Below are 26,503 nucleotides of genomic sequence, written 5' to 3'. Positions count from 1 at the left end.
GTAGATAGATGGGGACAGAAGTTCTTCTTTTAGCTCTTTATAAATTTACACAGTTAACTTTCTTCAGTGGCATCCTGGGGCTTTTAGAATTAAATCCAAAAATTTAGTGTGACGCACGTGGTGCTTCATGATTGCATCCCTGCCTCACTTTTCATTTTTTCTCCTACTGCTCTACTCTGAAACATTAGACCTACCCTGTTGACTTGCTAGTAGAAGCCTATATGGATCATCCTCTCTCTGACCTAGGGCCTTTTTACCGGATATTTATCTCTAAATAGAATACTCTTCTACCCCCTCTATCCATTTGATCAGAGTATTGCATATTCTTGAAGATTCAATCCATTTACTCCAAAGGCTTCCTGTACTTTCCTTCTCGCCCAGGTCTCTATCTGTAACTACAAGGATGTTCCTTCCATTTCTTCAAATAGCACCTGAAATATAGAATGCTTATGTCATTGAATTACTCTCTCTTCAGTGGCTCTAAAGCTTGTAAGGGGGACCAGCCTGGTGGTGCAGTGGTTAAGTTCATGCACTCCGCTTCACTGGCCCAGGGTTTGCTGGTTCTGATCCCAGGTGTGGACCTATGCACCACTTACCAAGCCATGCTGTGACAGGTGTCCCACATATAAAGTAGAGGAAGATGGGCACGGATATTAGCTGAGGGCCAATCTTCCTCAGCAAAAAAGAGGAGGACTGGCAGTGGATGTTAGCTCAGGGCTAATCTTCCTCAAAAAAAAAAAAAAATAAGTAAATAAATCTCTCTCTCTCTCTCTCTCTCTCTCTGTCTCATAAGGTCAGGGAATCTGTGGCCCTTATTACACCTTATTACATAGTAGGGCATTGGAATGTTTCATTCAATAAATAAGTGATTGTTTTTATTCATAAGTTCATCTCTGGGTGATTGATTCTTTTCTTTTTGTCTATTGATTTATGATGGTAAATATTTCTGGTAATAGGGTACCCATGATATCCCAGGAAGCTTTTATTACCAACATTCATTTTAATTTCAGATGAGTATTAATATTTCCCACTATCTCCTGAAATAAGAAATGGAAAGAAGAGAGGAAAGAAATCAACTGCATTTCTGAGCCCTTGCTACGTACCAGGAATCTGCTAGGTGCTTTAAGATGTATATTCTAGGAAAACTTATTTTAGCCTCATTTATACATTAAAAAAATTAAAGCACAGAGATGTTAAGCAATTTTCCAAATGTCATCTATACAGATAAATTGAGAAATGCTGATATGGCTGGTTATGCATTTCTCCTTTATCCAAAAGTGTTCAGTAAGCATTTCTTGACTATCTATACATGACATGCATGGTACCTGGCATGGAAATACAGAAAGGTTGAGCTTATCTGTCAATAAAAGGGATAGGTAAATGAGTCACCAATTGAAACATGGCCTAATTTATGCTATGCAAAAGTGTGTGCAAGGTTGTGGAAATCTCAGAAGGTATAACCAACTTAACTTAAGTGGAACCCCCATTGGGAAGCCTATTTTCAACTTCACTCATCTGCAGCTGAGCCACAGACCATAAGAGCTAAGAAGGCAGAGGAAAAATAAGAGGGAATTCCAAGCAGAGACACCAGTACAGTCATGTGTCACTTAATGATGGGGATAAGTTCTGAGAAATTTTTTTGTTAGGCGATTTCATCTTACGAACATCGTAGAGTGTACTTCCACAAACCTAGATGGTATAGCCCACTACACACCTGGTACTAATGTTATGGGACCACTGTTGTATACATGGTCCATTGTTGACCAAAATGTCACTATGCAGTGTATGACTGTGTGTGCAAAGATGTGAAGACTTCCCTTCCCTTCCTTGAAATTCAGTTTAAGAAGAGATTGCATTTTCCCAATTAGACATAAAGGCAATATAAAGATATACAAGATACAACCACCTATTGCCTTTTTATATAATTAAAGGATCCTGGGCCAAAATTTGTCATCTCATATTCATAGAGAGGTTCTTTCCGAGGCCCAGACTTGAACAACCCAATATATTGGATATTGTAGTAAATATTGACCAGTGTGAAAATGTTGTCTATAAATTTACTGGGGAAACATTCTTCTCTCTGCTCTGGTAAGCACAGAGAATTCAGTGATGAAAGACAGAGTACCTCCCTTTTGGGAGCTCAGTGAAGTAAAAAAGCAGTTATGCAAAGAGATCCAGCAAACCATTATGAACCGTGGCAGGGATGTGTACAGGGCAGTCTTGAAGCAGAAAGCACAGATGCCCAACCCTTTGTGCTTAATACCAGAAGTCACACTTACTAACATGATCAAATAGAGATACTTGAAGCCATTCTTGACATCTCACTCTCAAAATAAGATCATCAAGAGGATATTTTGGATTAAATTTTATGTGTATGCTGGGTTTCTTTTTTGATTTATGATTACTTTTTGAGCTCTATTGAGGTATAATTGACAAATAGAGTTGTAACATATTTAAAATGTACAATGTGATGATTTGATAAACAGATACATTGTGAAAGGATTTCCACAGTTGACTTAACTCATCCATCACTTCACCTATTTACGTTTTCTATGAGAACACTTAAATTCTACTCTCTTCGCAAATTGCAATTATACAAAAGAGTGTTATCAACTATAATCACTATGTTATACATTAGATACTCAGTCTCTATTCATCTTAGAACTGAGAGTTTGTACCCTTTTACCATTGTCTCCACATTTCCCGCTCCCCCCAGCCCCTGGCAACCACCTATCATCATCATCATCATCATCGTCATCATCATCATCAATCATCATCACTCATCATGATCAAGCACAACAGTTTGTCTTAAAACATGCAGAAAACCACCAAACTCCATAGTTCCATCTAACATGTATAAACGGCCTAGAGAGTGATACTTTGTGGGTGAGCTGCAGCAGTGTGCTTCTTCACGGTGTCTGGTCAATGACAGGACCATTAAAACCAGCACCTCTGCAGACATTTAGCGTTGTCTGGCTTCAGCTCTTGAGAATTCACCAGTGCCGCAAAGTAAAAGCTGCCATAGTTCTTTGTAATCTGTGCCTGTAGATCTAGAGGTCCTCCTAGGCCACTAGGAAAGGGGCGAGCACATCAGCAAATAAAAATGGTCGAAAACACTGTGGTCTGACTGTAAAGTTTTATTTTGTTGTTGTTTCAGTTCTTTTACTGTAGATGGAAAAATTTTAGGTAGGGTAAGGGAGTTGCTTAGCCACAGTAGACTTTGGAGAAACAAAAGACTGTTTTGTCCCTGTCTCTTTTCGTTAGTTGATAAGAGGGAAATGGCAGTTGAAACAACAGCTCCTGCCTTTGCTGGTATTGATTTGGGGCCGTGAGCACATGGAAAGATGCAACTGGATGAAGGGTAATTATTTTGCCTCCTACTGACAGTAACCATAAGCCAAGCAGGTAGGTTTGCTGGCTAGTTTCAATATTGTGTTTCTGGGATGCCAGTCGTCTTGTGGGAGTAATACGTGCTTGTCATTTCAAGGAAGAAACTCTCAGCAGGCAAGGTGAGAGGTGAACAACATGTAACTACCCAGTAATAATTTGCAAAAACCAGTTAACTGCTGAGCTTTCTAGTTTGAGGGTTGTCAGGAAGCTTGCTTTCTTTTTTAATGCTCATGAGTGTGGCCTTGTCAGAAGAGGTCACCTGTGGATCCAGTCAAGGCTTCAGTGTGGGAAGTGGACAACCACTGACCCTGGTCAAGCAGCTGCTACAGTACTTAACTGAAATGATGGGCAAATGGGACCATCTGCCTGTATTCAGATTCCAATCAGGTGAAATGGCCAAGTGCATGTCCCTTGTCTCTTTGGGGGAAATTATAAAACCTTTATGGGGACATTTCTCCTTCCTGGGGGAAGAAGAAAGCAGGGTTTAATGTTTCAAGCATAGACTCTGAGCCTCAGGTCATGTGTCAATCAGAGAAAACTTACTGACAGTGGTAATAGGGCCTTAAGGAGATGTCTTTTCTTAAGATGAAGAAAGACTAAGCTAGTTAGGCTTTGCTCTTTGAGCTGAGGAAATGAGTTCAAATAAGAAGATTTCTGGGAATGCCCTTAGGGCAATGATTCATTTACTTATTTCAAAGAGCTCTCAGACCCTTAGGCACCTCCTTCTTTCCTTCCTTCGTTCCTTTCTTCCTTCCTTCCTTCTTTCATTCAATGTTAGACTATCTATTATAGCTCAGGCACTACATATATATTTAAAATATAAAAATATAAATGAAATATATTTAAATATATTGAAAGTATTTAAAATAAAACTCCTCCGGTAGCTCTCAGTTGGGGGGGGTTGTGTGTGTGTGTGCTCCTGTGCTCACATTGGGTGAGGGCCTGCTTTTACATGGGAAAAGACACAAAAATAATTATTTATAACAAACTGTTACAGGATTTATATTAACAAAATATTTGTTGGTAGGAGGAGAATGATTTTCCTGGTATGAATGGGAAATATTTAATGGAAGAAGTGACTTTTCAGTTGTGTCTTAAGAGGCAAAGAGAATTGAGTGGAGCTGGAGAAGAGCATTTCCAGCTGAAGGGAGACACTAACAGAGGGTTACAAAGGGCTGAGGAGATGAGTGGGGCACTTTGAGGGAATGGCAAATATTCAGTGTGGCAGGAGATGGGGCAGCAAAAGCAAAATGGGACCTGTTAGCGTAGGGTATTGGGTACCACCCTGAGTCCTGAAAGTGATGAGTGTTTTTAACATCTGCAATTTTCTTGCATGGATTTGACAGCTGGACTGAGTGGCTTGGGGCAGACAAAGGGACCAGTTTTGAGATACGTGACTATTTTCCATGTAGAAATGGAACAAATTAAATGAAAGTTCTGCAAATCTTGGTGAAAAAAATTATGGATGGTCTGAAGTTTAATTAATCTTGCTGTATAAAAGTCGTAGAGATAGAGTATGATTGCCCATGTTATTCCTATATCAGAATAATTATTTTCTCTCTGATGTAGCTCACTGCAAGATTACACTAAATAAATATGTGCCTCCAGGGCATTTTAAATAGGCTCTTATTTTACTTACACATGCAGTTTTAGGCACATGCCATAGAGAGGTGCATCTGCATTTTCCCCTCACACTGGTACAACAATACAGAGAATGGTCACTCTGCTATACTGGTCACTACACATTGCTTGGGTCACATGCTGTGTTCATAGTTCATAGGGTCATAGTAGCTGGTTATGCAAATTTCAAATGAAAAAATTAATTAGATCAAATTGCTACGTAAATTACTGTTCAAGTCACCCAGCTAAATCAGCCTGCCTGGCATCTGCCTGATAGACTTTGAGAGTTTAATGCACTGTTGGTGAGATTGTTGCAAGAGGACACAGGCCAGGTGTAGAACTTATTTGCAAGTCTGAGCTGATAACACACAATCTCCTTGCCAGAGTTAAGCCTGACCTTCATCAAATAATGGCTTGGTTTTTATGGTTTTCATTGGAAGAGGAAATTTTACTGTCAGGCTATATAAATAAATATAGTAGACATATTTCAGGGATTGTGGTTTTAGAATCCTGTGGACATGAACAGTCTGTGGGCTCAGTTGAGTTTCTCTAAGGCACGTGTGAAGTCATGAATGGTGATGTTCCTTTTCATGTTTCTCCATGTTTTAGGTCTGTGATGGGATCGAACAAGGAACCGGATCTCGTGCATCTAGAGGCCAGAACTGTGGATGGTCGTAAGTAAATCAACTTTCCCTTGATGTTCATAGAAATATTTGTGTTATCAGTTGGCCATAAACGGCATCTGTGTTTAGGGAAATCACAGTGGCAATATTCCAAGTCATTTGGACCTGAGGAATTTTCCTGTCCCCGGTAACCCAGAATTGTCTCAGTAATTTTCAACAAATCTCATCCCATCAAGGTCTTTTTCTTTCTAGGTGATGGGAAAATTCCAAAATTCCTTATTTCTAAAGCATTTTGTTGTTGGCATTATTGTGTTACTGCTGCTGTTTTGTTTTTCCAGTTTCCTTAATTTATCAGACATCATCCAGGCAAGGCCTCACTGATACACAATACACGATACACAGGAAAGTAAGTTGCAGATCCAGAATCCTGAATGACTCAAAAGTCCACTCACTAATTGTGTGACCTTGAAAAATCTACTTAAACTCTTTATGCCTTAAACTCTTACAGTTTCTTCATCTGTAAATTAAATAAGTTAATAATAATGATTCCTGCAGCAGCTCACGTTTACTGAGCACTTACCCTGTACCAAAAATTATGCTAAGCACTTTATATACTTTGTCACAATTAGTCCTTACAACAACTTGCCAGTTGTTATTCCCACTTTAGAGATGAGGAAACCAAGGCGTAGGAAGTTTAAGTAATATATTTAAACAACAACAACTTAAGTTTCCTTCCCGTTCGTTGGTCTTGAGGATCTTCCAGAAGGGCTAAGCATTTGAGGGGGTACCACAAGACCTAAGATAGGGTGCTCCAGGTGAAAGAGAGAAAGGAAAAAGAAAAGGGGAAAATGTATAAAAGAAAAAGGGGTGAGAGGAGAAAAGACAGGAAAGAAAGAGATCTCTAGTGTACAGGAGGGAGAGAGGATGGACTGTCCACAGTTACCATAGAGCAAGGTCCAGCACTGAGCCGGAAAATGATAATCTAATTTATGAGACATTTCCTACTTCAAAATTATCCCTCGCAATTCAAAAGCTCCATCATTACTGTCACTTGTGCCTGTCTACTTGTCCTCAGCTCCTCTGAACACAAAAGTAGACGATAACTACAATTTATCAGCTTGCAACTAAAAGAAGCCAGCAAGCCTGCAACCCAAACCCTCCAGAAATCACACGTATTCCATTGCTATGCCCACATCGTGAGACTTTTCATCCCCAGAGGTTTTGCTTCCCCTTTGGGGGAATGAATATATTCTTTGGCAGAATCAGCACGGAGGACAGATCAGTGTCCAAGCTGACCATCACCTTCCTCCTTTATAAGCTCAGACAGGGCTGCCATACGTCATATGCCAGCACTGTGCCTGACACAGAACGCGCTCAATGGTTTAGAACTTCTTTTCTTGCCTCTTCCATGGGCTCTCTCTGGTGTTGACCCCTCCATTTCCCCGGAGCTGTTTATGTTATCTTGGATTCCAAGGTCTGGTTCTTACTACACAATAGCTAGAGCAGTCTTTTCCTAAGGCAAAAGTAATCATGTCATTTGTTTAAAACTTTGATTTACGTCTCTTTGCTCTGATGACAAAGAGCAAAGTTCTCATCTTGACTTCAAGCTTCAGCATAATCTGGTTCCTGCCCTTTTCCTCAGCCTTATCTCATTCTGTCCTCTCCTCACTCCTTGCCTGCAGACCTGTGGGCTTGCTTTCAATTCATGGACCATAGGGTTCTGTGTCTTGATAAGACTCCAATAGCTGTTGTTTCCTCTGCCTGGAATACTCTCCTCCCCTCTCCCTTCCCTGACCGACTCAGTGTAATTAATCCCTGAGGATGGTTCAGATCTCAGGTTAAACGTCCATTTCTATTTTTTTAATTTTTTTTATTTTGAAATAATTTTAGACTCAAATAAAAGTTACAAAAAGTAGTACACAGAATTCTCCTGTACGTTTCACCTAGATTCTTCCAAAGATAACATCCGATATAACCATAGAACAGTATCAAAACCAGAGAAAACATTCATTTCTTAGGAAAATCTTCCTTTTTTTGTGTGAGGAAGACTGACCCTGAGCTAATATCTGTTGCCAATCTTCCTCTTTTTCCTTGAGGAAAATTGTCACTGAGCTGACATCTGTGCCAGTCTTCCTCTATTTTATGTGGGATGCCGCCACAGTGTGGCTTAACCAGCAGTGCAAGGTCCGCACCCAGGATCCAAACCCACAAACCCCTGCCAAAGTGGAGCGTGTGAACTTAACCACTATGCAACTGGGCCAGCCCCAGGAAAGTCTGTCTTGAACTCCCAATCTAAACCAATTTCTTATTTTGTTTGCTTTCATCCAAGTCTATTCTTTTCCTTGATTGTGCTCATCTCAGTTTGAAACTACGCATTCCATTTACATGATTATTTGATCACAACTTTTCCTCTCCAGCAGTCTGTAAGTTCTCTGAGTGCAGGGCCTTGTTCAATATTGTGTCTCCAGCACACGCCACAGTGTCTACATGTACATGGAGCTTAATAAATATTTACTGGATGAATGAATGCATAGTTGATCGGTTGTCAGGGCTACAAGCTGGCTAGCTACATCACTTACCAAGTTGTCTGAAAATTTTAAAGCATTACATCTCAAACTTTAACATGCCTATGACCCAGCTAGGGATCTTGTTAAAATGTGGATTCTGACCCAGTAGGGGCCTGAGAGTCTGCATTCCTAACAAGCTCCCAGGTGAAACCAACACTGCTGATCTGTAGAACACGCTTAGAGTAACAAAGTCCCACAGTGAAAAACTAATGAAAGAGCTTTAGAGTCTGTCTCCCATGACTAAACCCCTTGTTTAGGGAGCTCTGGATGGAATTGCGAGCATCCCAGATTGCTTTTGTTTTCAAGCTTTTGGGGATAATGCTGCTCTCTGGCTTGTGGCATCTAATGCATATAACCCCCTATCCTGAAAACCACAAGGCCATCACTTTCCCTGAGCTGTACATCTCCTTTGACCCGGCATTCTTCCTGTGCTCCCTGCAGGTGTGGAGCTTGATAATGCCAGAATGTCATTGCGGGCTCAGCTTTCACAAGGCGTGAAATATATCAGATTTAATTTTATTTATTTTATTTTACTTTTTTGCAAAGGCAGCATCTTCAGAAACTACCCAAGAGTGAAAATTCAATAAAGGGATTTAATTTGAAAAGTTATCCCTGTCAAAACAAAACAGAAAAAAAAATTACCTACCAATTGAAATAAAGGATCTAAGCATAACGGCCAACCTGAGTGTAAAAAGATGAGATTTCTCAGTGTCACATTCTCTCTCTCTCTGTCTCTCCCTCTCTCTGCCTCCCTCTCCCTCCCTCCCTCCCTCTCCCTCCCTTCCTCCTTTTCTCTAAGGCAGTCAGTACCGGGACTCCAGGTAAAAGCAACAGAGAGGAGAAGGAGGGAAGCAGAGAGCACAGAGAGGTCAGAGGAGCAGGGGATTAGCAGATGTAGCTGAGAGTGTATTTATCAAAATCAGGTTCCAGGCTGGTCGGTTGCTCCAAGATTTCCAATATCTATATGTTCTCTCTCTCCCTGTTGTTATCCCTGTCATTTCTCCTAGTACAAAATTTAAGATTATGCAACCCATTGTTTATATTCTAGGTCATAATTTATAGGGTATAGGCCAGAATAATATATTATTTTTGACTTTGAACAAGGATTTTCTTTCTGATTTTCATGAGTTTAGCAATTTTGTAGCCAAGGCACTGAGACACTTGACACAGGAAAAGGCCCTCACTAACTTATTTGGCTCATCTCCATGGGGTGGATTGCAATGGTTATCTGGGCTTGTTATTCAAAGTTTAGTTTTAGTTTCATTTCAAATCTCCCTAGATTGCATTTTATAATTAATTTCTGTTTCAATTGAAGTCTCCATAGTGGAGGGGAGATAAGCGCTGGAAAGCTTTTGCTCTATGAAGGTCTATGACTGGCTAGATGTTTTTTGCCAACTATGCTCTGAAATCCAGATGTCTTGTAGTTTACAACAGGGACAAGGATGTTATTCTTTCTTGTGTTACCTCTCTGCCTTGGGAGGCAAGCTGAAGAGAGCAACCTCAATTGCAATCAATCACAGGAAGTATTGTGGAAAAGTTTTAACATATTTATTGGATATGGCATTTGTTATTGGCCCCCGCATTCAACTGAAGACAGCTTGACAGGTCCTCATCCAGGAAACAAAGATTTTACTGTTTAAATATCATGTGTGTGTGTGTTCATGCATGCATTGAATGTACCTAGGATATTAAAACTGCTACCTGGTACATTAAAACAGTAATTTACATTGAATTGGTTTACCTAATGTAGATATATTTGTGTGTGTGTATGTAATGTACATAGTTAGAAAATGTTGACCAAACTGTTGGATTGGGAGCTTTGTGAAAAGCTATATCTTGTTTAATGTTGGTTCTATATACAAAACATAGCTCAGAGCCTGACACCTTTAATGTTTCTTGACCTAATAAATATATGTGTGCATCAGTGTATGGGCATGTCTTCTTAAAGAAGGGCCTGTAACCATAGGGTCTAAGGAGTCCTGCAGGGCTAATGGATGAGCACAAGAAACTCACTAACTCGCTTGAAATTGTGTGCCACATGTCTATGTGATTTTGGAGGAAAAGAACATAACTTTTATCAGAATCCTTCACATGACAATTACACCTGGATGTATAGTTCTGTATTTATGCTCATCTGTAAACATCATCTTGTAAGAGAACCTGCAGTACTAAGTTTGACCTTGACTGCTTCTCCTTGTTCTGAAATGAAAGTCCTGGACAATGACCTGAATGTTTCTGTGCTGGTGGTGATCCGTGCTAGCACGGACAGGGGACAGGGCACAGTTACTCGTCTCTGTGTCTATTTGCATGAGTAAGTAACCTTGTAACAACTTGCCCAAGGACTAATCTCTTTCACCGGGGAAAAACCACTTTAGCCCTTTAACCAGCTGTAAAAATGACTGCCAGAACCTCTTCCTGAAATGGACCTCAAACAAGCATTTTACAAACTGAAATAAAATCAAAGGAAACTTGCAACTTTATATAACCATCATCCCACTGATCCTGGTCTTGGGTGAGAGCTGGGCACCTCATTTCTACATCCCAGTTTCCAGCCCTCCAGTCTAATTTCCATATTGAGCAGCCTGCTTATCAATATCTGGATAGGGCGAGCCTGCTGAAATGCTGTGGGGAGGTGATAGAGACCTCAGTTCTCATCAGTCCTCAAGATGTCAGTATGGGGTGTTTTGAGTTTCTACTGTAAGCATAGAATACTTTTATACCAACAAGAGTAGCAATGACAACCATAAAAAGAATAAGCAGTACGCAGGTGTATCAAGTGAAAAGTAAAATACACTTCCTGATCTTCATTCCCATTCCCAAAAGGTAATATTTTTAAAAAATATTTCTTGTATATCTTTCCAGAAATTGTTTGAGCTTATACAAATGAATATGTATATGTGTACACATACATACACACTCACAGATGTTCATGTTGTAAAACCGTTATGCCAAATCCAGTGTTGGTGAATACAACAGCAAGTAAAAATTTTCCCATATTAGCAAATATGCCACTTCATGGCTAATCACTACATAGAGCCCCATTATACAGTCAGCTGTAATTTAGTTAATCACTCTCTCAGTAATGGATATATAGATGTTTGGCTATTTCAAACAGTGCTAATATATACGCATACATACATATTTCTTGTTTGGTTAGTAAGCATTCAAACTCGTGCAGGCAGTAAGCTGGAAGAGAAATTACCAAAGGGAAATCTCTGGGTCCGAGAGTGTATACATTTCATTTTCAATTTTCAATACATTCAATACATTTTCAATTTTTGTAGAGGTTGTCACATTGCCCTCTGAAATACTTGCATCATCAGTGCATACTCTCTCAATATGAGAATGCTTTGTTTGCAAGCCCTCAATAGTCCAGGACATGATGAAAGATTTTCTAAACATAATCCCTCTGATGAGCAAAAAAGCAAGGCGTATTCTTATTGTTTTAATTTGCATTTATTTAATTCGGAGTGAGGTTAAGAATTTTTACATATTTTTCTTGGCTATTTGTATTTCCTCTTCAATGAACCTTCAAAAGGATCAAATGTTTTCAATATTCTAAAGAAGAATAACACTTTGGCATTTATATACAAATCTAAAAAATATCAAACTTGCCACCCCCACTCCAGCCAAAGTCCCAACATTAGCACACCAATTGGCATTATTAGGCCCTCTCATTTCTTTGACTTTCTTTTTCAATCAGTTTATTTATCTATAGTTTCTAGGGGGTGCCCTGGGGAGAGGTTAGAAGTTTCTGTTTCTGGTCAGCCTCAGATTGGGATAGCTCCCCGCCACTTCCCAACATGCTAAACTGATGCGTTCTCACCTCTCTTCTATCCCCAAATCAGGCATCAAGGATTTGATAGCACAGCGGTACCTAGAACTTAGCTTTTCTTTCCAGCAGTGTTGTTCTGTCCTTGTTTTTCATATTGCAAAAGTCTCTTGATTTCAGCTACTAGTGTTTTCAACCTGGCCTCTTGGATTTAGTAGCCTAAAAACAGCCCTGAAAACCAACTGGAAAAGCATGAAATAAGATAACACAGGCCTCCCCACACAGCAGTGAGAAGCCTGACAGTGATTATGCCATAGCAGGCTCTGCTGGGCAGCTTTCAAATTGGCTTCTTTGTACCCATTGTGTGCTACTTCCCCTGCATCCTGTGTGCCTATCCATCTGTGAGGAGGTTTGTGCCCTTACCTCCCATCCCAAGGAGAAGAGGACAGAGGTGCACAAGAGAAACTTATTAACCCTTGGCCTTAACTCTAGGACAAAGGTCTGGCTTTTGGTTGGGTTCTCAGGATCCCCCAGGACACAGCAGCACCAGTCCACATAACATGTATGTGTGGCAATTTCCAAGTGTTGGGAAGATTGCTAATGCTTCTGATTCCTGCTTTAAAAAAAAAAAAAAAAAGTAGCATCTAAAGATCTTAGCAGTTACTCATACATCTCCTTCCTGTGGATTGTATGTTCTCAGACAACGATGGTGCTACTATCATGCATCATATTCCTATTATTTGCCTGGTGCTGCTGCACTAGGTACTTTTCAGCTGCACTACTTACAGCTCTTGGAAGTAGGTCCTGTTGTTATTTTATTTGTTTTAACTATGAGGAAAATGAGGCTTAGAATGATTAAATGTTTTTTGCCATTGCCGAAGGGCTAGAATTTGCAGCCAGGTCTGGTTCACTCCAGATCTATTAGTCATTCATTCGACAAACATTGTTGGACATGTATGCTATGCCAGGTGCTCTGCTAGGCATGAATGAGGGATGGTAGGGAGCTCTGCAAAGGCCCTGCTCTCACAGAGTTTGCCTGTAGTTAGAGGAGACAGATTATAAAGAAATATATACTGCCAAGTGGAGGTAAGTTCTAGGAAGGAAAACAAAGCCAAGTAGGGAGAATAGATAATGATTGAGGTGGACAAGGTTGTCAAGGAAGCAATCTGTGATAAGGTAGCATTTGATATTTGACCCAAGTCCTGATGGAAGTGAGGAAGAAAGCTATGTGTCTGCCTAGTGGAAGAGCATTCCAGACAAGTGGAACAGCATATGTGAAGGATATGGAGGATGCGCATGCTTAGCAGGGCTGAGTTATAGCAGGAAGGCAAGGTGGCTCGAATATAGAGAGGACAGGCAAATGTGTCATCTGCCTTTGTTTATTCCACTATGGAAGGCAGGGATTGTACCAATATTGATCTTTGTTGACCCTGTTCCATGTTCCAAGTATGATATTCAATATTAAGGGAGATAAAAATAGAAAGTTATTAAGTGAAGAAATAGTGGATTGACTAAACCACATGTCTCAGAACTGTCTTTTTGAACTGACTCTGTCTTGGAATTAATCATATAACATGTGAATACATTAGGTAAATTTTGCATACCCGTGCTCAAAGAAGCCCTGGAGAAGAAATTCTGTGTATTTTCTCCCCCATGCACAAAACTGCTTTCATTTCTTCCTCCCTTCCTTCCTTCTCCTTGCCACTTCCATTCCTGCTTTCCTTCCTTCTTTCTTTCCTGCTGTTTGTCCTTCTCTCTGTCTCTCCCCCGACCCCCTTTTTTTGGTAAACTCAATTTGGAAAGTTACTTGAAGAAATGTACTTCGTAGTTTTTCATGGCTGGGCGTGTGTGACCTTATGGATAACTTTCTGTCTTTGCTCAACTTAAACTGCCTTTCCAATGTGGCTTTCTCACAAAACAGACAGCGAGTATTCCCCAAACATCTCACATTCTCTCATGCCCCTATGCTCTTGCCCAGTGCTCCTTCTTTCTGGAATGATGACTCATTCTTGTTATTGTTCCAAGCAGCCGCCCAGGCTTTTCTCAGCTCCTCCACGCAACCTTTCACGGGTATCACCATCCTCACCCCCACACAGGTAATTGTTCCCTCTGTGAGTAGAGTGAATAGTAGAATAGTCTCTATTCTCAAAAGTGCTATAGGCCATTCTGTGTGATGCAAGTAAAATCAATGCAGAGTCACAGGAGAAGTCCTGGCCCAGAGTAGACCTTCTGTGGAGAGGTATGAAGGTTGGATGTCCCTCACCTGTGGACCCACAGCCTCTGACCTCTCCTAGATACACTCCCCACACTGCATCCTAACTGGCGAGTGACTTTTCTGTATTGCTATTAAATTATTATGTCCTCGTGTTCTCTTTCATGTCCCCAATTCCTTGCACTGTGCTTGGCAAAAAAATTCATGATCCTAGAACTTTGCCTGTAGTTATCATGGCTTTCTGAATGTCCAAAGGTTAACAATAAGAGAACACTTAGAAAGTGACAGAGGACCAAAATCAAGAGATTCCTAGAAGAAAACAATGCCACAAGCTCATCATGCTGCAACAGAACATTTGATCTAAGTTTATAATTTTCGCAGAAATTTCTTGTCCTCTACATAGTCTTTCAGGGGCCAGGGCTGAAGATCTCGATTTCTAAGAAGTGCATGCCGCAGAAGGCTCTAGAACCCGGACAGGAATGAAGATTATATGAGCATGAACATGTTGACACATGCGTGCACTCATGTGTGTATGTATGTGTGGTGAGTGGGAACATTTAATAGGAAGGTTCTAAAACAAAACAGCAGAACAATAGAAAGAACAAAAGCAAGACTTCTATGCAGATATATGGGCTTTGAAAACTGTTTTGGTTAAAGTTGAAAAGTACTGGGGGAAGAGGGGCTTAAAGGCTTACCCTTGCCTGCGTAGATTACGGTTTAACTTAAAATTAAATTTTTGCAATATTAAGGCATATTAAAGGATTTGATGCTAAATAAATATTCGTCAAATTATTGAATCAATGGATAGAGTCCTGGAGATCTGTGACATATTTTTGGCTCTGTCATTTACTAGCATATGAGCTTGTACAAATCTCATTCCTGAGACTGGAGTTCTTCATCTGTAAAAAATCCCTCTTTCTGGACTTTTTACAAAGTTTAAAGGAGAAAAAGCGTGTGATCCATTTAGCACAGTTCCTGACCCAGAGGGGAGGTTGCTCTGGTTATTTTGGAGGTTAATGCTACTGCTGCTATCAATGGAGACTTTCTGGGAAGGGAGACGTCTGCCTGAGCCTCAGGAAGACCTCCACAGAAGAAGACTCAGGAAGTATTTATGTAGGGTAACAGAAAAGGAAAGGGCAGTTCAAACCAGAGAGTTCTCTGAACGAATGTAGCGTGTCAGCCAGGAATGCGTGCACTGTTTAGAAATAGCAGAAGCCCTCAAGATGCAAACTTGCCAGCAACACTACACAGCTTCCTTTGGGCGGGAGTGGGAAGGAAACAGGTTTCAGTGGGTAAAGTATGGTAAGGACCTGTCCAATCTTGAAGTAATAATCTGATATTTAACATCTTTTTTAGTTCTAAAATTCTAATAACTCTCATTAGAGAGAGAGAGAGAGAGTCTGAAGCCAAGCTTGGTAAATGACCTTCTCAGAGTCACACAGCATGCTGGCGATAGAGCTAGGACCCGGAAATCCCTCCAAACAGGAGAGAATGCCTGCAAAACCATGGCTGCCGCCTGGCCAGCCCTGTGTGCTGGGCGCCAAGGTGACCTCCACGTCCTCCTCATGGCCCTAGTTATTTTCCAGTTCTGCCCCAACCACTACCTCACACTGCCTGCACAGAATATCTGTTATCTGTCAATTATACAAGGAGTATATTTTTCATGGTGTCTTAAAAAATTACTTTAAGAAAAAACTTTAACCCAAACTGAACATTGAACATAAAGACATTCTCTCAAGTAGAAATGTCTGTAGTACTTTACAGTTGGTTCCCTGGAGACAAGGTGAGCCATACTGGTGATTAAAGAGAGAGAACCTCAATGACAACTACAGCTCCCACCACAGCCAGGCATGAGAGTGAACACATTTCATGACTGAGGTATTCGATCGTCACAAGCGCTGGGAAGACGGGTCTCATTTGATCCCATTTTACAGATCAAAGTTTAAAGAGGTCAAGAGATTGCTTAAGTCTACCAAGCAAGCAGGCCTTGCGCCTGCATTTAAATCTCTGCTCCTCTGCTCAAAGCCTGGCCTTTTAAAGGCAGCTTCCTTTCTCTAGATGAGCACAGATTTTGGGGGATGGGGATTGTATTATTCTAAGCAGCAGCTGTTGCAGAGAGTGAGAATGCTTGAAAAGAGCAGCACAGTGTCCTAATTACCTGTGGCAAGGCAAACATCTGTGTGGGAAAAGTAATGAAATTAATTCTAAAGTCTAGCAGTTGCATACATTAATTGACGTTAATTAATGCCAAATTACAAGATACTTCCTATGGAATCGCATCATACACTCACCAGAATTGAATATGGAAAGAGTTCATCATACTTAATGCTATTACAGCAAGCCCCGAGGGGAATAAGAGTGATTGGTCCCTCATTATGAAGCACAGCCAGTTTCTTTCTGTTTCTATTAGGAGGAGAGACGGAACAAACCTGGAGCACTTTACCAAGGGCAGGCAGCTCCGAATTGATCATTTCCCCTTCAGCTTGCAAATTTCACTTTGAGCCACTCTGAGCTAGAAATGGTTTCCAGACCTCTTCCAGGGGCTTTTCTTGTGTCATCCAGTTATATATTTTGTACTTCTCAGCCCAAAGATAGGCTCGTTGCACAGCTCCATCTCAGTATGTGGCGTGGGGAGGAATTAGAGATGATTGTCTAATTCTTGTGAAACGGATCTCACAGGCCCACCATGCCTCTGACTCCCTCCCTGCCCCAGCTGAGAGGTGCTGCCCAGAGATTTGCACAAAGGTTGTCCACCTCTCTCACGTCACTGCCTCTATACTATTGTTGACATCTCATATATATCTTTTATTCATTTTTCCCATGCAAGCATACATAGATGGATATCTATATATACAACTTGCACAAAATTGAGTCCATATGCACATATTTTGGTAACCTACTTTTGAAAAACTTTTATTTTGGAATAATTTCAGATAAACAGAAAAGTTACTAGGATAGTACAACTTTACCCCGCTTCCCTTAATGGTCACATCTTATACAAATATGGTCTATTTTTCAAAACTAAGAAATTAACATTAATGCAATATTGTTTTAACTGGCAACCTATTTTTATAATATAAAATGTATTAAGCACTTCTGGAAATCCTCATATACTCTTTAGAAGCAGGATTTTAATAGCAAACTATGCATGTTCTGCAGTTTAGTTATTCCTGTATGTTGTCCGTTTTGTTTTCTCTTTTTTTAATTATCAACAACACTGATGAATATCAAAGTAGCTAAATATTTGCATAGATCATTAATTATTTCCAAGGCAGAAATCTCAGAAATAAACCTGAGATCAAAAGACACCCTTTTTAAGGATCTTGATCCATATTGCCAAACTACCCCCACAAAAAATATGTTTACAGGTCTTCTTTTGTATCTAGGTATATCCATTGATACTTAGATCGAAGGCAAAATACACTTAACAAAAATTGGCCCCAAACTTATTGGCGTTTTCGTTCAACATAGATTAGTGGAAATAAACCAACCAACCAAGTTTGAAACCCATAACGCCGTGTCTATAAAACACTATCTCTTTGGGCTTCATTCACTTTATCGGAAAAATGAGTTGACATATTGTACTTTGTAGTATTGAAGATTAAATGTACTAAATAAATGTGAACATGCTTTAGAGTACCTGGCACATAGATGTTCCATAACTGTAAGAATCCCTATTCTTTCATTTTCTCCCCAAATCTCTCAAAATCATAATTTCTGTATAGTTGAGTTATAAATATGAAAAGTAGATTTTTATATTTTCCATCTTATGCTTGTTCAGGAACCTTTGAAGAGGAGACCGAGGTCTTTAGAAAGAAGCTCTTAGACTCCCTTACAAGTAAAACAAGCGCTGTGCATTTATCAAGAAGTCCTCATTAGGTGGCAGTCCTAGAAATTCTAATTGGAAGTTGTATTTGTAATTTGAAGCACCAGACTTCCTAATTAGGAACCTCTGAATCAATTTGGTTAATCATTGTTTTTATTCATTATCTCACATAGCAAGAAGCACGGAGAAAGGGCAGTCTAGGCTCAGTACAATCAGTAGCTCAGGGATATCGTCAGGGAACAGGTCCTTTCCATCTCTTTGTCATACTCATTATGTAAGCTGAACTTTAAGACTGGCTCCTCCACGTGGCAAGAAGGCTAGAGCAGTTCCAAGCATCACATTGAGACTCAATGGGGTACACAGGCAGAAGAGAGTCTTCTGCTATGCCTCCTGGTACATCCCTGACGCCCCTTAAAAGACCTCCTTCACTTCTCACTAGAACTGGGTTTAAATGCACTTTACTTAACCAACCAATGGCTAGGGGAGTAGAAAGACCTTGAGTGGGCATAGACCCAAGAGGATTAATCTTTGCGTATGGGAACTTCTGAGTTACCTGGAGGAAGAATAAGGTGACAGATCTAGTATTGGCATTTCTAGGAAAGACACAGGGAGGAATGAGTATTGGACAGGTCACCAGCAGTACCTGATACATAAATGGAACTGGAATACTCAAATTCAGTTTAACCAGTCTTTTTAAGAACCTACTATGTGTCCCAAACTGATCTAATAATTGTGAAAGGTAGCCGAAGAGAAAACAGGAATATTATCATTAGTGATAATAACAACTGACGTTTGTGCAAGTTTAAATTTCAAAACATTTAGCATATATCTTATTTCAGTTAATTCTTAGAAACAAACTACAAGATAGTTGACATTGGCATCTCTGTTTCATGGATGAGGGTGGCAAGACTCAGGAAGATGAAGGGAATTCCTTGCAGCTAGTGGTGACCACAACAGAACTCCAGCCAGGTCTCATAGTCACCAATCTCCATTCTTACCATGACCCCAAGCTACCTTTTGCAAAAGAGAAGTCAACTAAAAGTTGTAAAAGGGTCTGATGGAGGGTGAAATTGTGAGGTAAAGATTGTGTATATTATGGGGGAGGACCAATCTGGGAAGCAACGAGTCCCAGAAATTGTTTTCAAGGAGAAAGATCTTGAGGTATGCCCTAAAATCGAATTGTAAGAATGTCTGAAAAAGGAGATAGGGAAGAGTGAGTAGAAGGCTCTTCTTTAGTGTATCTTTGGAGGTGGTATCACCAGAACTAGAAGGGTTAAAGTACTTGAAAGCTAGCCCCGTTTGTCCCCACCGTTGGCAGCCAGATGGAGGAAGATTGTTGTTAAAGCTCTCCTCCATTAGTCTCCTGAGAGCTTATCAATAAATACATCAGTGGTTGGTCATATGGAGCAAATGTGCGTGCTGCCCCCTAGTGGTGCTCCTGGTAGAATACAGATGTACTCAAGTTCCTTAAGGAAAGATGGTCCTGGAAATTTCCTTGAGGGAAGTCATTAGTGAATCCTTATATCCAACTCGACTCACTATTGCCCACCTTCATTTCATGTAAATAATCATCTCCTCATTTTTTTCCTTTGTAAGAGTGGATTTCTGCATACATCTCTGATGTCATAAAGTCAAACTCAGCACTTATTAGGCATTGAAAAAAAGTGAAATAACTTCCTTTTCATTTGAAAAGATATATACCAATGAAGAGGCATGTTCCAATGAATATTTATTTATTTACTGGCTACTATATGCCAGGAATGATGTTAGACCCTAGGAGTACAGCAGAGAACAACAGCAAAAGATGTCTCTGTCTTCATGAAGATTATATTTTAATGGGAAGGAGGAATGAATAAGGAACAGGGGAATTTTAGATTGTGATAAATTCCATGAAGGGAATTAACAGGGTAATGTGTGGTCAAAAGTAATCACTGAAGACCCTCAGAAATAATAGTGAGCTGAAATCTAGAACCTTCCTTGGGAATAATGAGGAGGGGCATTTTAGGCAGAGGGAATACAAATGAAAGTCTCTTAAGTGGTAGAAAGTTTGGCCAAATTTCTGAACATAAAGTAGGCCAGATTAAAAAAATCCCAGGGAGAGAAGAAGAGATTAGAATGAGGGGGGATTGGAGTGATAGGTGGTGGAGGGTTTGAATTTACTCTAAATGCAGGAGGCAAAAGGATAATTTTAAGTAAGAATTAACATCTGATTAGTGGAGAGGGCAGAGTAGGCATGGTTGAAAAACAGGACAGCCTCCCTACTACAATATTGGCTTCCAACAATACGGATCAAATCTGTGTAAGAGATATTATCACTGATGCGTTTATTGTCTGCTGCACCGTCTCAGGTGAGATTCAGGGTCTTAGTTTACTCATCTATAAAATGAGAGCAGATTTTGACTCAAGATTCTCCTCTCTACCGTGTTATCCTTCTAATTAGTAGTAGAAGAAAAATATCTCGACATAGAACCCTCTTATTTATAACAACAGCGCTTCTAGCATGGGATGATTGCATGTATGTGTGTGTTTCCCTATTTGTCAGTCAAAGGTCAAAGTGTAGAGGTAAAGCCTATGAATGAGAAAAAAATAACTATGAAAGCACAAATATTATTGCCAGTTTTTGAAAATATTTTCATTTGGGTTTGGGAGAGGAAAAATTAATAAGAATTTAGTTTTCTAGGATGGCAAGAGTTGGTGGAGGCACTGGGAGATGATGGTGGTGGTGGTATTGTTAGCAAGTGAGTAAAATAATACTCATAATAATTTTAACATGATAATGATAACAGTAATGTAGCTAACAAAGAATGTGAGATTTGTTTACAGATTGGAGATAGCAAGGGAAATAGAAAACGTCCAGTCTGACTCTAATACTCTGTGTGTATATCACCCGCCACTCCCATTTTTTCTTTTCAGATTCCCAGTATCTAACTTGCCGAATGCAGAACTGCACAGAGGCCAACAGACATAAACCTTTCCCAGGCTACATTGACCCAGACTCTCTGATTGTCCAGGATGATTATGTGTTTGTTCAGGTATGAAAGATCCACTTCTACTGATTGTCTCAGACACTTCTCTTCCCTGTTTCTGTCCCTAATGCAGTCCCTTTTGCTTGCTTACACTCCCATAAGAGTAAAAAAGGAAGAAAGAAAGAAAAGCATTATCTTTTCAACAAAAGGAGCTTCTACACTAACAGAATATTAATTAGTTCCTCTGGGTACTGTCTGGAGGACCTTATCAACACGGAGTCCTGAGGCACTGCTTAGAGTATTAAGGTTGTCTCAGAATGAGGCACACTTCCATTCATACCCCTCATATGCATTCAAAGAAGCTCCCAGCAGTCTTCGACAGCACTGAGCAGATATGTCAATGTCTTCCCATCAGGAGAATGGTCAGCCAATCAGCCTCCTCCCCAACCCACCTTAAAAATAGAGAGACAGGTGGGAACAAGAAGCTGTGAGGAGGCTGGAGGTGGTGGGAGGCAAAGGCGAGGTGGAGAGTAATCAGCCATTATTGTCATGCACTGACTGTGATTGGGATAAAGAGAATTTACATGAGATGTATTCAGACAAGTTTTTCACCTCCAGAGAGAGTGGGAAACAATTTGAGAAGCTGAAATTTCCTGAGTGGTTAGAAGACACAGGGAGCAAGTATGCTTTGCTGCTTTTTAGCATTTAAGGAAAATTTTAGGCTTCTTTGGACAGGCATTTAAAAATTTGGTTATTGCTTTCCATGTTAAAAATGACAAAGGTACAATTGCTAAACAGTTTATATATATATAGACACATGTATAATTTCACTGTGATTGAGACACATTCTAGACACTATTTATTTAGAAAGCAATAATTTAAAATATTTAATTCCATGTTTTGAGGAAGCAGATGTTCAAAATGCCTAATATCAGCCTATGTACTTTTAAAATGTTTCACAAATGATTACACACACACACACACACACACACACAGACATTTCCTTTTTCTTCAAGGAAATGAGCAATGAGTACTCTGAATAACTTAAGCATCAAATTATCAAGTGACATTAAAATGGTTACACATATTGGTTCTATCTATAATTCATTTCTCTATTAGTGTTGCTCCTACGAACCTTTTCTGTTTTCAAATAACAATTTATAATCCACATATATGACTTAAAATTAGAATCAATTCTGCGTTTAGAGTTTCACATATCTTCTACCCAGGCCACTAGGAACGTGATCCTGTAATCCATCACTAGCACTAAGAGGTGATCTGCCCACAAAATGGTGAATATGGTCATTTCCAGCCACATTTTTATGTGTCTGATGAATATTCTCCCAAAGCATTTGTTGACATTCTGAGTATGCAAACACCTTCTAACATTCAAACTCCAGGTATTTATATGGGTTAAGAGTAGCTACACAAACTCATAGAAACCGAAAGTAGAATGGTGGTTGCCAGGGGCTAGGGCGTGGGAGAAATGGAGAGATGTTGGTCAAAGGTTACAATCATCCACCTGTAAGAAGAATAAGTTCTGGAAATCTAATGTACAGTATGGTGACTATAATAAACAATACTGTATTACATACTTGAAAGTTGTTAAGAGAGTGGATCTTAAATGTTATTACCACACACACACACAAATCATAGTGAAATGAAGGGATGGAGGTGTTAACTAACTTTATTGTGGTAATCATTTCACAATATATATGTGTATCAAATCATCGCATTGTACAACCTTAAACTTACATATGTTATATGTCATAATATCTCAGTGAAGCAAGGGAAAAAAAGTGGCTGCAAAGGAGAGAGAGAGATTGGCAGTGGAGCCCTTGACTCTGCACCAGATGGTGCTCATGCTGAGGTGGGGACCACACCTCTTCTCACCCTCCCTCACACCCAGGGGTTTCATGGGACTATGCATCCTGGACAAACTTGAAGAGGTGGCCCACAATCCTATTCTGGAAGACAGAGCTCTGGAGTGGTTTTGGACCACGATCCTGGTTTGGCTTTCTGTCGAACACGTCATCAGCAATGCTGTGTGCGGGACCTGCTCACAGTCATCAATGTGACAGCACCAAGCTGGAATTTAGTGCCCAGAGATGTGAGGGTCCAGTTCTGCCACTGTTTGACCTGGACCATTTCTTTTTCCTGTGGCATGGGGACCTGTTTATATGGCTATGGGGCTAGAGAGCTGGGCTGCTGTTGCACATTGAGCCGATATACCCTGAGGCTTGTGTCATTAAAAAAAATAATAACGGAAAATGTTTCCTGGCTTCTGAGCCACAGTGCAAATTGAAGAATTTTTTTTTGTCCAGTGGGTTCAGTTTGGGCCTCTGACCAACTCACATATGCTGTATAAGTTGTTTTTGAATTGAACGCCAATTCTTTACTCTTGTTGACAATAGTCATTCATGTTGTTGTGTGGGCGTCTACCCACTTCCATTCAGTGGCTCTTCTTCTATGACCCGTAACTGTTATAGTAGCTCCTTTTACAACCTTTGTGTTTATGATCCAGCTGACATCAGGAGGACGGCCACATTACTACGTGTCCTACCGAAGGAATGCATTTGCGCAAATGAAGCTGCCCAAATATGCTTTGCCCAAGGTATGACCTGAATTGATGTCTTCATTTCAATATTTCCTCTGATTCACGTATTCCCACTTTCACCCCATTTCCTAAGGATCCTTTCAGTCTCTTGTAGTCATTTATTTCTTTTATCCCCCATCTCTGTTTCTCAAGTTCGTTTTCTCCTCCAGTCCCCTGGAATTCTTGCTATAGCAGCATCTGAATAAATTGGTAACTGATTTACTTTTGCTTTTCAGTAGTAAAGATTTTTAAGCAGTATGTATTAGGACAAGAATATTTTCTAGCTAGACATAAAATATGCTTTGGATACATGGTATATATCAGTGCAACAGGTGTGATATATTTCTATACCATTTTATGGTTATCAGTTTACTGAGATGTGATGCAGCATTATATGGCATCCAACGTTTGCTTTCTCTCTCAATGGAACTTATGAGACTGGTTGTCTTTAGTTTTGAGGCACAGCTAATTTTTTAGATTTCTCCAAAGGCATACTCCTTTGAAAATAGTGGCAGATAAAGACTCAGCAACTGCTGTCCCGGGATCGTTCCATAAACACTGAAGAACTGCGTTAATATGGAGCGCCACCTAGTGGAGGTCAAACTGACTTAGGAGCGCAAAGCTGTGGGTTTGCCGTCTTACTGCCATTGTGATGTATTTTAAGTGGGCAGAAATTATGTATTATGCCTTGATCTTAGAGCAAGGGAGATGTGTGTGGCTGAAAGAAGGGGACTCTGTAGGTTTAAATATAGTTATATCTCATATTTGAAACCTTTGGGTTGAACAGAGAACATAAAGAACTTTTTTGATTGAGTTTTCATGACTTTCTCATATGCTGTCTTGGACCAACATCGGCTGGTTGTCCAGAAAATCCTGTGATAAATACAGCACAAGAGCATAGCAGATCTCTTCTCCCAGGAGAGCAAATGGTAGCTAATTGCTCTGGCTTCTGCAGCGGAATTCTCCATCTTGACCATCACTCTGCCCCTAACCCTAGCATAGTGAGAGGTGGGACGTAAACCTCAGCCCATTAGAAGTAATAACACACATTAAATTGCACTATTAACTCTGAAGAGCTATATCCATCTTAGTAGTTATTATTATTTTCAGCTGCTAAGAGATTAACGACAGTGGTAATTGCCCAGAACTGTATGTCCGTGCCTTTATATATTTAAATGCCCCTTGCTCTTGATTTGGCTTAAAGTGTTTTCCAAAAAGACAAGTACTTACAACATTGGAGATCTTCTTTAGATGAGAACTGGGTAAAGTCAGTATATAAAAGGAAAGCTGAGGGTTGTTAAAATTATCCTTGAGAATCTTTTAAGAAGGTCTATGAAGGAGATGGTCATGTTACCTCAGTAAGTCCAACAGAGCTTGGTTTTTTCCCCCGAGTGGTGAAGTGAATTTGCCGTTTCTTTGATTGACCAACAAATGAAGTAGTTGGGTTGCAAGATTTACACCTTTAAAAATAAGAATTATGCTCAATTCAGTGAGATGCTCTTGTTCAGGAGGCATATGGGAATTGAGACCAAATCAGGAAGCAGCAGCTTCAAGTCACTCATCTCATGCTTGCTCTTGGGAATATAATGTTTGAGTGGAATAAGTTTTAGCAAAATCAAATCCTGTTTGCCACAGAATTGAGGGTAGAACTCAAGTCTCCTGACTCCCAAACTGGAGTTCTTTATATCGTACTTTTCTTCCCTTGAAATAAATTAATAGATTCTACGATTAAAAGATAGCAGTACCCCCACCCCAAATTTTGACGGACTGAGTGGCATCAGGAAAAGAAGTTCCATTGACCTAAGCAACCCCAGAAACGGTAGTTTAAAATCAAAGAGATGTCTTTGGGCCTGTGCTGGCATTAGGAACCACACGCTTTGCATTGCTTGTTCATATCCATCACACACATCACTGTTGACTGTCGCCCCCAGTGGCATCTAGCCAATCTGAAAGGAAAAGTTTTACTTTGAACCTAAATTGGGTGTCTGTCCCCTCCCCCTGCTCTCTCAGATAAGCACGTTCCATTACTCAGCCTCATCTGAGGTCTGAGGGTAGAATGCAGTGATTAATTTAGCTTGTTCCCAGAAAAATAGGAGCCAGTATAGCAAATAAATGTACTACTTGGTCCAAGTGGGTGTTTGTTATTTAAGGCAATGAGATGCCTCATTATAATCCCATTACACCTTCAAAGAGAAGCCCCAGCTTGGGTGGAGTGGTCCGTGGCAAGGGTGAATATATTTCATGGCCTTCTATCAAAGCCAAGGTGGCTGTGGCTGGAAAAGAACAAAGCTTCATGCCCGCCAAAGGAATTAAGACGAACCAGCGCTTTCATGCTCCAATTTTCTTTAGTCATCCATTGCCATTGTCTCAGCTCTTGAAAGACCATGGTTACCCTGAGCTATGTCAAAAGAACGATTTAATATAATTGTAAAACTGATCAGAGATGGGGATGGGGAGATTTTAATATTGCTGTTGCCATTAAAAGCACGAGGCCCTCCAGACAGGGACACATAGTGACAGTTTCCTTCCCTTAACTTACTTGGAGCTCATTCTGGGCTACTCAAGTGAGATAAATGAGGCAATACATATGAAAGTGCTTTGAGTGTTTTGGAGGACAGATACTCTATAAAAGCAAGGTAATATTATTATTCGTGTGGATCTAGTTGTCTGTGTGGTAGAAGATGGATGTGAACTGGGATGTGTGTGGTACAAAGGCTGCTTGATTTGTGGCGGGAGACCCAAATTCCGGACCTAGATCTGTCACCAACCTGTTTGGAAACCTTGGGCTGGTTTATCAATTTCTCTCTCTCTCTCTCTCTCTCTCTTTTTTTTTTCACACTTTTAAAATAAGGAGCTTAGATTCACAACAATATTTTCTCAAGTGTGTTACTCAGAATAAAATGTCTTTAGAGATGGTTCATGAAAATTTGG

General features: G+C 40.1%; 1 protein-coding gene across 1 annotated transcript in view; it reads left to right on the top strand.

Moving 5' to 3' along the window:
* The window catches only part of SORCS1 (sortilin related VPS10 domain containing receptor 1), a 476,329-nt gene that overhangs the window by 337,338 nt on the left and 112,488 nt on the right, over positions 1-26,503 (top strand). The window contains exons 6-8 of the mRNA XM_046654074.1: positions 5,620-5,684; positions 20,924-21,042; positions 23,501-23,590. Of these exons, the coding sequence (XP_046510030.1) occupies positions 5,620-5,684; positions 20,924-21,042; positions 23,501-23,590 (274 nt within the window). The remainder of the gene's footprint in view (positions 1-5,619; positions 5,685-20,923; positions 21,043-23,500; positions 23,591-26,503) is intronic.

The sequence above is a fragment of the Equus quagga genome, chromosome 2 (genome assembly GCF_021613505.1).
Source record: "Equus quagga isolate Etosha38 chromosome 2, UCLA_HA_Equagga_1.0, whole genome shotgun sequence".
NCBI classification, from domain to species: Eukaryota; Metazoa; Chordata; class Mammalia; order Perissodactyla; family Equidae; genus Equus; species Equus quagga.
Note: the sequence above shows the minus strand (reverse complement) of the source record. Positions and strands in the feature narration are given on the sequence as shown.